The following is a 13,498-nucleotide window of genomic DNA, read 5'->3' as shown; positions in this document are numbered from 1 at the left end:
TGCTTGTCTTAATCACTAAAAGTTCATATTCATTCATCAAAATAATTGCCTATTCAGATTTCACTGGATTCCTAAGAAATATTTTTTTTCTTAAATTTTTATGTTCCCCCATATATATATATATATATATCCTTCCAAAGTAGACATTATTGCTGTTTTTTTTTTTTTTTCTCCTCTTTTCTGGTATCTGCACATTCAGAAATTATTAGGGGGAATTCTCCTTCTTCCTTTAATTATGCAGTTCTAGAAAAGGTGTCAAAGTCTACTTCCCCAATTACCTCCTGACAGCATGAGCTGTGTCACAGTGATTGGCTAAAGGGTAGGCATGTGATTCAAATTAGGCCAATCACAGTCCTTCCTCAGGAGTTTTCCTAGTGATGCAGAATAAATGTGGAGTTGGAAGGTAAGGATTGGAAATCTTTTCTCCTCTGTTTCTATATCTGGAATGATGTGAACTTAGAGCTGGCTATAGTTCCAAACTTATGAAGGAGGTCAAGTTGAAACAACATGTTAACAGACAGGTGAGGCGGACTAGTAGTAAACACTGCTAGTGGCTACATCATACTTACATGAAACCAATATTTTTCCCTTTCAGGATACACTCATTCAATGGGAAATTTGTAATTGGTAACAAAAAAGTCTTGAACTATGCACCTCCTTAAAGGACATAGCTTGTTCTCTCATATTTTAGGTATTAATTCCTCTAGACTATAGGTTCTTTGCAGGAGCCTTGCATAGGCCTGTACAGACTTTATATGACAAGACTCAACATTTAATCAATACATTTTCTGTGATCAATTTAAAGTTTTCAATTTGAAAGTATAAAAGACCTTGTTTTACCACAAAAGCATCTCTCTTTTGAGATTACCCCATTCTCCCTTGAATATGTAGCTAATTCCCTAAATAAATCCATTTTTTGCCTTTGAAAAACAAAACAAAATATTGAAGATAAATTTTTAGAATTATATCCATTGATTGAGGAAGCATAAAAAAATCAATTTTAACAGAAGGAACCCAAGATATGTTAAAGAAGACTATTTGAATTACTGCCACAATTCACTAAATTTATTTCTAAGTTAGTTTTTAAGCACCAGATAGGTACCAGGTATTGTGCTAGGTTCTGGAGTCTCATTGAAAAAAAAAAGACTAATACAGGTTGAATATCTGTAATCTGAAAACCCTACATCCAAACTGCCCCTCCCAGAATCCAAAACATTTTGAGTATCAACATGATGCCACCAGGGAAAAGTTTTACAGCTACCCTCATGTGATGGATCATAGTCAAACAGAGGTCTACTAAAAAATATTATAGAAAATCACTCTCAGGTTGTAAGACATATAAGATAAATATGACAAAATAATTTTATGTTTAGACTTGCATCCCATCCCCAAGATATCTCATTATGTACATGAAAATACTCCAAAATCTGAAAAATCCCAAATCTGAAGACTTCTGGGCCCTAGTATTTTAGGTAAGGGAGACTTCACCTACACAATGTATGTCAGTAAGGAGCCTACCCCACTGGAAGATGGGGTGAATGAGTAGGTACGCCCACACTGAACTTACCAAGGCTCAGAAAGGTGATCCATGTGGGAGGAGACAGTAGGAAGGTGGTGGCTTAGACCAGGACAGGGTAATGGAAATAAAGGTAAGTATTATGAGATATATTTCTTAGGCAGAATCAGTAGGACTTGTGAACCAATTATGAGGAAGGGAATGAAGGAGAGGAATCAATATAACCCTGAGTTTTCTGGCCTGCATAGGTGAGAAGATGGTGGTAAGACATACATTAGATGAGGAGCAGGTCTGAGGAGTGTGTACAGGAAGGACTCTGGAGAGCATGAGGTGTCTGGGGGAGCCCATTAAGAGAGGTGAGTAGGCAGAGGCTCTGTAGGTGAGAAGGGAGACCTGGAATACAATATGATTCTTGGTACCTTCATCTGAGTGACCTTTTTAGACTTAAGCCAAGAATTTAGAATTCAGACAAAGACCCCCTATTAGACTATAAACTTTCCTAGTTTAGCAGCTCTTTTCTTCTCTTTTGTGTGCATAGCCATAAAGCCTCAGATGTCAGCAAGTATTCAGTAAGAGTATACTAGATAAATCACTTTCTTGCTTCCATTTCATAGTTTCAGATAAATGATAAAGTGTTGATGAGAGGTAAGAATGATAATGATATGAGATGGGCCCATAGGAAATTCTGATCCAACTGAGACCATAATTAATTAGTAATAGTGCAAGTTGCCAGGATGATCAGAAGGATATCTGGGTTTATTTAGTGAAATAGCTATGATTTATAATGCATACTGTGGGCAAAAGAAACAAGCTGGGGGAGAGGGGGAATTTATAAGAGGAAACAAAATACAAAGCCAGTTGCTATGGGATGTAAGAAAGAATCTAGACTTCTTGAAGGGCACCTACAAAGCTAGTGATTTTTGTGGAAGTGGAAGTGCTAGTGATTTTTAAGAGTTTTATAAAATACCTTACAAAAATTTGCACTTAATGGATAATAAGATCAACTTTTAAAACATAGTACAGAAAAAGGACAGGTTTTGAATTACTTTTGAACCATAGAGACACATAAAAATCATTAAGTTGAATAAGTGCCGGGGCAAATGATACAGAAGAATTACAAGCAAGAATTTTCAAATATTTATTTATTGTTTTTATCATTTATTCATAAGATGGACCCATCAATCAAACTTGTATTGACTACATGACAAACACTTTTCTGGATACTGAAAATTAGGTTCACAGCTTGCCTTAAAGGAGCTCACACTCTAAGAGAGAATGGCAAGAAGGCAGAAACTGAATGAATACATGTGCTGCTTCAGACAGACACACGTGACCGGAACTGCCATACTACTGCTCTCAGCTTGACTAAGTTTTAGAAAGGGTTTTTTTTCCCAAGTCTATATATAGGTTCCTGATTTCCCTCTTTTTAAGAGCATTTACTTTAGAAAGTAAACTTTCTCAGTACCTGTGCAATGTAGATGAATCTTCTCCCAGCCTGTAGCCAGTTTTACAACCCAGGAATGTTGTTCTCAGAGACCTGGGACACATTCCTTTCCATGGTAATCAAGAAAGATAGTGCCAATACAGTATGGATGACTATAAATATAAATATAACATATACACCAGAGGTCTAGCAATTTTATACTTAATATTTTAAGAGAATAGATTTAATATTAAATGTTCTTACTATAGAAATTTAAAAATGAGAGAGAAAAGAAGGAAGGAGGAATAGGAGAGAGGAAAAGAGAAAAGGGAAATGAAAGGAACCAGTGAAGGTAAGAGGGAAGAGAGAAGGAAATGGGGAAAGGAAGGGAAAGAAGGTCCTGGAAGGGCAAGAGCCTACCTTCAATATGCACCAGTTAATGCACACAGATGGCCGAATCACATTAACCGGCTCCCCACCCGCCAGGCCTTTCAGTTTGTTTTACTAGCTAGAGTCGCTATTTAAACACTCTTCTGCTTTTTGTTTCAGAGCAGTTCAATTTCTCTCCCTGTTGCAATAATCTAGACTCTAACTGTAACCGTTTGGAATAATGCTTTCCTTACCATTTTAAAAAGGGTTTGTGTTATTTCTTTTTGATACATCAAACCATGGCAAAAGACATAACCTGTGGGGCAATAGGTAGAATTTTATTTTTAAAGGACAGGGCACCTGAGTTGGAAGGAAATCATAAGAATTAACCATACTGGATAAAGCACTGCATGGGGCCCTGAGAAATGAACTCATATATCCACTTCTTCATCTGAAAGCTTCCTAAAAAGGATAATAAATATAAAATCTAAAATTACACATCATTTCTTTAATGATAATTAAAATGTATTGACTTTTTATCAAGGTCAAAACAATATATTCACACATCCAAGTTTTAAAAGCAAATTAAAAATATTACTCTTCTATCAAAGTTACCTACTCTCCTATTTCTACTTTGATTTTATTGCATTTCAGCACAAATTAGCTTCCGTTGAGAAATTTTGAAAATGTTAACATGCTTTTTTACCTAATTCTTTGAATCATAAGAGTGACAGATGACCATTGGCTGAAGGACAGTTTTGAATCACTGTTACAAGAAACATTCTACTGCTTAAGGTGATCACTCCCTCTTAGAATTGTACGCACTTATGGGGAAGAAACTAACAAAAGCTCAATTCTTCTCCTTTCCTTTGGGGCAGTCCCCATGAGAGCAGCTGTTCTCTTATTAATGCTGTTAAACATTAGGAATAAACCTCTCTGGAATTATACTGAATAAGGTGACGTAGAAGAAAGTTTGTACCAAATAAATGTGCGTAGATTAGAATCTGCAGGTGGTCTAAAGCATGCCTGTATTGGGAGCCAAATTGTTCAGCACTGGAACCTTTTGAATTGAGAACAAAGAGCCTTTCATTGCTCACATTCTAAATGCAGCTTAGTACTTCATTAGAAACCTCTTAGTTCACCGTAGGAATCTTTCAGATTTAATTATTAGGTGGAGTAAAAGCCTTCTATCCCTAGGACACCATACTGAAACATTTTATTCTGTGTTTCCTGGGAGATCTCCAAGTTTTGCAAATTGCAGAAGTTATCAATGCATATTAAGTTAGTTCTTTTCTGAAATTTAAGTATCACGCTAAATCAAGGTAACCATTTCAGCCAATATGAATGGTGAAATTAAAATTATTAAGAGCCAAAAGCAACAAAGCTAAAAATTAGGGTTCTTCCTCTGGTTCTATAACCTGGAGATACTGCTTAAATTTCAGAACCTTAGTTTAGCCATATTTAAAATGAGGTAGCTAACTAAACTTTCATTATTCTACATGGTCAATATTTAGAAACACTAACATTGCTCAACATTTACCATTTTATTGACTGTGCAGAAATACTTCAAAGATAGTATTTTGAAAATTTCAATGCCACTTCACTGGGTGAGGTATTTTAAATTTTAATGAAAGGTTCCAGTTAACTTTTGAAAGACATTACAGAATCCACAGAATTCTCATGGCTGCTTTGGTGAATTTGATAAAAATGGTAAGATCAGAACAGTGACATATCAGAATCTGGATGCCAAATGCAGGGTAACCCAACCCGACAGACAAAATGGAAGAACTATTTCATTGCAGCACTTGCTACTAAAGCCAAGGTGGATCAGCTGAGTCTCTTAAATAATGACCTGGCCTGTGTCCTTCCACCCCAGATCCCTGGCTTGTCTTTTTTGTTTTTGGTGTGTCTGAGTTCAAATAGCAATCAGTCAGGGCCCATGGGAACAAAGCTCTTCCAGAGGCTAAGCTGACAAACACCTTCCAATGTCATTCAGTGGAAAAACTGTCTTATCCTTAATGATACATCAAGTGACTTGGCTGTTTGAAATGAACACAAAGAAAAAAGAGAAAACTAAAACGTGGTTATTGAATAAACAACTCGTGAATCCAAAGTCTCACCTGCTAGCTCTGAATCCCAAGACCCACATAAAATTTCTAATGGAAATCTTGTATCAGAGTCACAGACATACAATCATTTTTATAGAATATAACTTTTGTTATATTCTATATATAGAATTTGTGATATTCTATATATAGAATTTGTTATATTCTATATATATATATATATGTTATATTCTATATATAGAAACAACTTTTCATTTTACCCCCCATTCTGCACAAGAGTTAGTAGGGATAGAACAAACAAAAATGTAGCCTAAAGCCAAAATTGCATGACTCTCTTCTCCTCTGGTGGGTGCTGGTGGCTTATATATAAGAGAGTAAATTCATCAATACAACATAGAGAGGCTCCTGACTAGATGGTTGAGATGAACTAAGACAGGCATTATCCTGACTGCAATAAAAACGGGGGGGAAATGATCAGGATGCTTTTCATTGGTAATATTTTAATCAAGGCTTGGAAGAATATTAAGGTTGCACTTTGTTCTGGGCAGGTAGACAAAAACACACACCGTGTTCTCCAGAGAGCAGGAGCAGTTTCTGCACCATGCCATTTTAAAGGTCATGGGTTTTACTAATTATGCTATCAGTCACTACTTTTTGTTTCATGGCAAGAGAAATATGAGAAATAAAGAAAAATAATGTTCTTATATGCAATTAATTTAAGTGGATTAGACTGGCTGCATGATGCACTCCAAGACAATTACAGATGTGACTGATTCTCATTGTCATTGCCACTCCCCTTGTCCAAAGTCACAGACACACTACTCGGAAAACTGCAATAGTCTTCTAAACAATACCTACTTCTACCCTTACTCCCACCTCAAACCCAAGAATCTTCTCAACATGGCAGCTGATGCAATCCAGTAAAAATGTAAATTGAGTCCACAAATGCTTCTGTTCAAAACTAGTGATGATTCATATCTTGGTATAAACACCAGAATCCTTATGGTAGTCTAGAGAGCCTTACCTTCAATTCTTATACCATGTGGCTTCCTGCTGCTTCTCTCTTCCTGGTCCCCTGAAGGTTCTTGACCACCCCAGCCAATCCCACCTCAGGACCTTTGCACATGTTACTTTCTCCTTCCCACATATATCCCCATGAATTACTCCTTCACTTCTTTTAGGTCTTTTTTTTTTTTAATTATGTATCTTATTTATATTTTCCTTCCCTGGCTATCTACAATTTTAGAAAAATTTAAACTTTCTCCAAAATATTCCATATGTTCTCTCTAGTATCTATCGGTACCTAACATATTATAAATATAATGATTTGTCTTGTTTATGTCTGCTGACCCCACTAGAGTGCAAGTCTACAAAAGCAACTCTACCTTCAGTACCTGGAAGAATGACTGGCACAGAGTGTGTGCTCAGTAAGTATTTGCTAAATGAAGGAAGGAATGCTATCTCTTACCTCTTCCCAGAACTTTCCCGTAACCAAGCCAAGAAAATCCTGTGGTTGGTCTCCATGGTAACAAACTCATTTCATTTCCAAACCATGAAGATATTCTGAAGCAAAGGCTTCAACCCTTAATTTTATTTAACTTCATGACAAAGAATATATCTTTGAATGATATATGGTATTATTATAAATTCACGAGTCTATAATTTCTATTAATATGATGTGGGAGAAGGGGGATGGCCATTATCAAACGTAGCAAATAACCTCTGGCCTCAAAACATGTGATTCATGTGAAGCATAAAATTCATGTGAACCTCAGTAAGGAAATAATCCTATGAAAACATATTAGAGCTGGATTTTGTAACTTACTTGGAGATTCATTATTTTCACAGGTTTCTTCTTCATTTGGCACGGCTGCTTCCTCCTCCTCTTCTTCTGGGTCATCAGTATCTCCTGACTCATCACTATCGTCCACCCATTTTCCTGGCATGAGTCCAGCTGAATCGTAGGAGTTGCACAGAGGACCCACAATGTGAGAGATGAAGGATTCCTGAAGATTGGCCAGCTGAGGAGCAGACCGGTCCATGAAGGGGCTTATGGGCAGCCCAAGGCTGGCTTCCTCATCACCCTAGAAACAGGGATTTAGCATGAGTAGTTAGCTAGAAAGGTGAATGAGAAGAAGAGTCTAAAATACAAAAAAAATCAACATTGACTTGCCATCTAAAATGTATAGATATGTAAGAGCACAGGTATTCACATGCAGCCACCTTTACTTGATGGCTCACAGATTCTACCCAAATCTCTAAGATTCAAAGAGAAATTCTTTGTTGCTTCTATTGACTAATTTTGTGATCTTGAGGTTTACCAAGGGGAAATGCAAGGAGTGGCTTAATGTCTCAGTAGACAATATTTCTTATCGCACTTGTCAGGGGTCTTTATAGGAGAATATAAACACATCTTCAAATGCAATGCTGGGAATATCACTCAGACAAATATGTCATCCACCATGGTTTTTCTTTTTGCCTTGACTTCCAGAAAGCTTAAAATAATTTATTGCAAAATTTAAGTTGCTACCTTACCCTAGATTCTGTTTGATTGACCTCTTGTGATTATGTTTTCTTATTTATATTATGTTTAATAAGTGTATGTGTTTTGTTTTGAATGACTTCAAATCTTTTTGTAAAATAAATAATGGATCATAAACCAGAGGATTTTTCAAGATGGCGGACTAGAGGGCGGCTGCATTTCATGTTGCTCCAGGACTCAAGATTCAAAAGAGGAGATAGTGAGTGACTTGGGACCAACTCAAAGCCGCCGGGTGAGTTTCTCCCATTGGGGAGGCGTCCCGGATGGGGCGGTAGCCCCGGAACGCAGGGAACTTTGTGAAGTAGAGTGGCTCAGCGAGACGCCCCTCCCCCCGCTGGAGCCGTAAACACGGACAGCGAAGCGGAGCGAAAAAATGGCGGAGCGAAAGTTCCAGGACTGCGCACAGCTTCTCTAAGGAGGGGCAACCTAAGGAGACTCGTCTGCGAAGGGTGAGGCTCCCAGGCCCAGGCGGTAGGTCCAGGCCCCTGGGAACGTTGCCTGGGAAGGCTGCCCAGCCCAGGAGGCAAGACACCCCTCCCCCTGCTGGAGCAGTGAACTCGGAAAGCGGGGAACTTTGCAGAGGAGGCCGCGCAGCACACCGCTTGGTTTTGGAGCGATCTTCCGGGGCTCCGGCGGCTGCCAGAGAAAGAGTTGGGCGGCGAGCTATTGGGACTCAGCAACCGCCTAAACAACGGGGAGGGGGCTGTCCTGAGGAGGTGGAGGTGCGCAGTGAGTGGCTTGGTCTCCAAGCGCCCACACAGAACACCGGGTGGCTGCCTGGAGGAAGAGACGAGCGGCGGGTCACTGGGGCTTGGAGCATATGTACGAGGCTCCAAGTGACTGCCCAGAGGAGGGGTCGCATAGCCAGGCGATTAGGTGCAAAGCACGGTCCGGTCCGGGGACCTAGGCACCTTTTCTTGAAAGAACTACACAGAGACAAGCTGAGGGGCAGAGCGAAGGTTCCAGGACTGCGGGCAGCTTCTCTGAGGAGGGGCTACCTAAAGAGACTCGTCTGTGAAGGGCAGGGCTCCCAGGCCCAGGAGGTAGGTCCAGGCCCCTGGGAACGTTGCCTGGGAAGGCTGCCCTGCCCACGCGGTAGTTGTGAACTGAAGGGAACCTCTAGGAGGGGAACTGACCAGCGAGACCTCCCCACCGGGTGAGTCTTCCCCGCCGGGTGAGGTTTTCCCACAAGGATGGTAAAACCAGAGACACAGGCCCAAACAGGCCTTACCTCAGCCTGCAGTCTAGTTCCCCTTTGGATGACCATTGGTCAACAAGTAGAGGCACCTCTGCCCACCGCAGGGAATATACCCCACCTGAAGACCACCACCCCTAGAGAGGCAGCTACCTAGGGGAACACCGCAGTATCAACTTCCTCTAAGACTTCAGGCTACTGAAGGATAAGAGGGGATACACTAGCAATCTTCAGGGACATTATAAGTCAATAGAGGAAATCTGTAACATCTCTGCAGTCCACTGATACCTGAACAACATGAGAAAACAAGGGAAGGAAATACCTCAAACAAATCTGGATGTTACATCAATAAAATCCAATGACAGCATGGCAGAAGAAATGTCAGAAAGGGAGTTCAGAATGTACATAATTAACATGATAAGGGAAGCAAACGATGAAATGAAAGAGCAAATGCAGGCACTGAATGAACGCACCAATCGACAGTTAAAAGAGCAAATGCAGGAAGCAAAAGAACATTTCAATAAAGAGTTAGAGATATTGAAAAAAAACCAAACAGAAATCCTTGAAATGAAGGAAATAATAAACCAAATTAAGAACTCCATAGAAAGCACAACCAATAGGATAGAACACCTGGAAGACAGAACCTCAGATATTGAAGACAAAATATTTAACCTCGAAAACAAAGTTGAACAAACAGAGAAGATGGTAAGAAATCATGAACAGAATCTCCAAGAACTATGGGATATCATGAAAAGGCCAAATTTGAGAATTATTGGGATTGAGGAAGGCTTAGAGAAACAAACCAAAGGAATGAACAACCTATTCAATGAGATAATTTCAGAAAATTTCCCAAATCTGAAGAATGAAATGGAAAATCAAGTTCAAGAGGCTTATAGGACTCCAAATACACAAAATTACAACAGACCCACACCAAGGCACATTATAATGAAAATACCTAACATACAAAATAAAGACAGAATTTTAAAGGCCGCGAGAGAAAAGAACCAAATTACATTCAGGGGGAAACCAATATGGATATCAGCAGATTTTTCAATCCAGACCTTAAAAGCTGGAAGGGCCTGGAATAAGATTTTTCAAGCCCTAAAAGAAAATGGATGCCAACCAAGAATCTTATACCCAGCAAAACTTACCTACAGATTTGACGACGAAATAAAATCCTTCCATGATAAACAAAAGCTAAAAGAATATACAAAAAGAAAGCCAGCATTACAGAACATTCTCAGCAAAATATTCCATGAAGAAGAGATGAAAAACAAAGAAGCAAATCAGCAAAGGGAGGAGATATCCTAAAGGAACTCTCAAATAAAGAGGAACCAAGTCGTGTCAAAAATAAACAAATAAATGAATAAAATGAGTCAAATGACCGGGAATACAAATCATATCTCAATAATAACCCTGAATATTAATGGCCTGAATTCATCAATCAAAAGACATAGACTGGCAGATTGGATAAAAAAGAAAGATCCAACAATATGTTGCCTACAAGAGACTCATCTCTTAGAAAGAGATACCCAAAGACTAAAGGTGAAAGGATGGGAAAAAACTTACCATGCACATGGACCCAGCAAAAAAGTTGGGGTATCCATCCTCATTTCAGATAAAGTGGACTTCAAGCCAAAGTTAATCAGAAGGGATAAAGAAGGACACTTCATACTGCTTAAGGGAGTCATAAATCAGCAAGACATAAAAATCATTAAATATCTATGCCCTGAACATTGGCTCATCCATGTACGTCAAACAAATCCTTCTCAAATCCAGAATTCAAATAGACCACAACACAATAATACTAGGCGATTTTAACACACCTCTCTCACCACTGGGTAGATCTTCCAAACAAAAATTGAATAAAGAAACCATAGATCTCAATAACACAATCAATAATTTAGACTTAACAGACATTTATAGAATATACCATCCAACGAAGAGTGAATACACTTTCTTCTCAGCAGCACATGGATCCTTCTCTAAAATAGACCATATATTATACCACAAAGCTAATGTCAGCAAATACAAGAAGATAGAGACACTACCTTGTATTTTATCAGATCATAATGGATTGAAACTAGAAATAAATGAAAGAGTAAAAAACAGAAATTACTCCAACACCTGGAGATTAAACAATATGCTATTATATGATGAATGGATAACAGAAGATATTAGGAAGGAAATTAAAAAATTCTTAGAGGTAAATGAGAACAAAGAAACATCATATCAAAATCTCTGGGACACTATGAAAGCAGTACTTAGAGGAAAATTTATTTCATGGAGCGCATTCAATAAAAGAAGGAAAACTCAACAAATAAACAACCTAACACTACAGCTCAAAGCCCTAGAAAAAGAAGAACAGACCAACACCAAAAGTAGTAGAAGACAGGAAATAGTTAAAATCAGAGCCGAAATCAACGAAATTGAAACAAAAGAAACAATACAAAAAATTGACAAAATAAATAGTTGGTTCTTCGAAAAAATAAGCAAAATTGATAAACCTTTAACCACACTAACAAAGAGAAGACGAGAGAAAACCCAAATCACCAAAATTCGGAATGAACAAGGAAATATCACAACAGACACGACTGAAGTACAAAACATAATTAGAAGCTATTTTGAAAATCTATACTCCAACAAAATAGAAAATTTCGAAGATATCAACAAGTTTCTAGAGACCTATGAATTGCCTAAACTAAACGAGAAGGACACACACAATTTAAATAGACCAATTTCAAGTAATGAAATAGAAGAAGTCATCAAAAGCCTACCAACAAAGAAAAGTCCAGGACCTGATGGTTTCTCAGCCGAGTTCTACAAAACCTTTAAAGAAGAGCTCATTCCAATACTTTTCAAAGTATTCCATGAAATAGAAGAGGAGGAAACCCTCCCAAACTCATTCTACGAAGCCAATATCACCCTGATACCTAAACCAGACAGAGACACATCGAGGAAAGAAAATTTCAGACCAATATCCTTAATGAACATCGACACAAAAATTCTAAACAAAATTTTAGCAAATCGCATACAAAAACATATTAAAAAGATAGTGCACCATGATCAAGTGGGTTTCATCCCAGGGATGCAAGGTTGGTTCAACATCAGGAAATCAATAAATGTCATTAACCATATCAACAGACTTAAAGTTAAGAATTACATGATTATTTCAATAGATGCAGAAAAAGCATTTGATAAAATACAGCACCCCTTCATGCTCCAAACACTAGAAAAAATAGGGATAGTGGGAACGTTCCTTAACATTGTAAAGGCCATCTATGCTAAGCCCATGGCTAATATCATTCTTAATGGTGAAAAACTGAAAGCATTCCCCCTAAAGTCTGGAACAAGGCACGGATGCCCTCTCTCACCACTCCTATTCAATATCGTCCTTGAAACTCTAGCCAGAGCAATTAGACAAACCAAAGAAATTAAAGGGATATGAACTGGAAAAGAAGAACTCAAACTATCCCTATTTGCTGATGATATGATTATATACTTAGAGGAACCTGGAAATTCCACCAGAAAACTCTTAGAACTCATAAGTGAATTCAGTAAAGTAGCAGGATACAAGATCAATGCTCATAAATCCAATGCATTTTTATACATAAGTGATGAATCTTCAGAAAGAGAAATTAGGAAAACTACCCCATTCACAATAGCCTCGAAAAAAATAAAATACTTGGGAATCAATCTCACAAAAGAGGTGAAAGACCTCTACAATGAGAACTACAGAACACTAAAGAAAGAAATTAAAGAACACCTTAGAAAATGGAAAGATCTCCCATGTTCCTGGATAGGCAGAATTAATATTGTCAAAATGGCGATACTACCAAAAGTGCTATACAGATTCAATGCAATTCCAATTAAAATCCCAACGATGTACCTTACAGAAGTAGAACAAGCAATCATGAAATTCATCTGGAAGAATAAGAAACCCAGAATTGCTAAAGCAATCCTTCGCGGGAAAAATGAAGCAGGGGGTATTGCAATACCTGAACTTCAACTGTACTACAAAGCAATAGTAACAAAAACGGCATGGTATTGGTACCAAAATAGACAGGTAGATCAATGGTACAGAATAGAGGACATGGACACAAACCCAAATAATTTCCTCATACTAGACAAAGGGACCAAAAATATGCAATGGAGAAAAGATAGCCTCTTCAACAAATGGTGCTGGGAAAATTGGAAATCCATATGCAACAAAATGAAACTAAACCCATATCTCTCACCGTGCACAAAACTAAACTCAAAATGGATTAAGGACCTCGGAATCAGACCAGAGACCCTGCATCTTATAGAAGAAAAAGTAGGTCCAGATTTTCAACATGTTGTCTTAGGACCAGACTTTCTCAACAGGACTCCCATAGCACAAGAAATA

General features: G+C 38.2%; 1 protein-coding gene across 1 annotated transcript in view; it reads right to left on the bottom strand.

Moving 5' to 3' along the window:
* Positions 1 to 13,498, bottom strand: part of Pde3a (phosphodiesterase 3A) — a 309,213-nt gene that overhangs the window by 7,262 nt on the left and 288,453 nt on the right. The window contains exon 15 of the mRNA XM_047549421.1: positions 7,200 to 7,458. Coding sequence (XP_047405377.1) covers positions 7,200 to 7,458 — 259 coding nt within the window. The remainder of the gene's footprint in view (positions 1 to 7,199; positions 7,459 to 13,498) is intronic.

Source organism: Sciurus carolinensis, chromosome 4 (assembly GCF_902686445.1).
Source record: "Sciurus carolinensis chromosome 4, mSciCar1.2, whole genome shotgun sequence".
In the NCBI taxonomy this organism is placed as follows: Eukaryota; Metazoa; Chordata; class Mammalia; order Rodentia; family Sciuridae; genus Sciurus; species Sciurus carolinensis.
The sequence above is the reverse complement of the archived record's forward strand: the minus strand, read 5'-3'. Positions and strand labels throughout refer to the sequence as shown.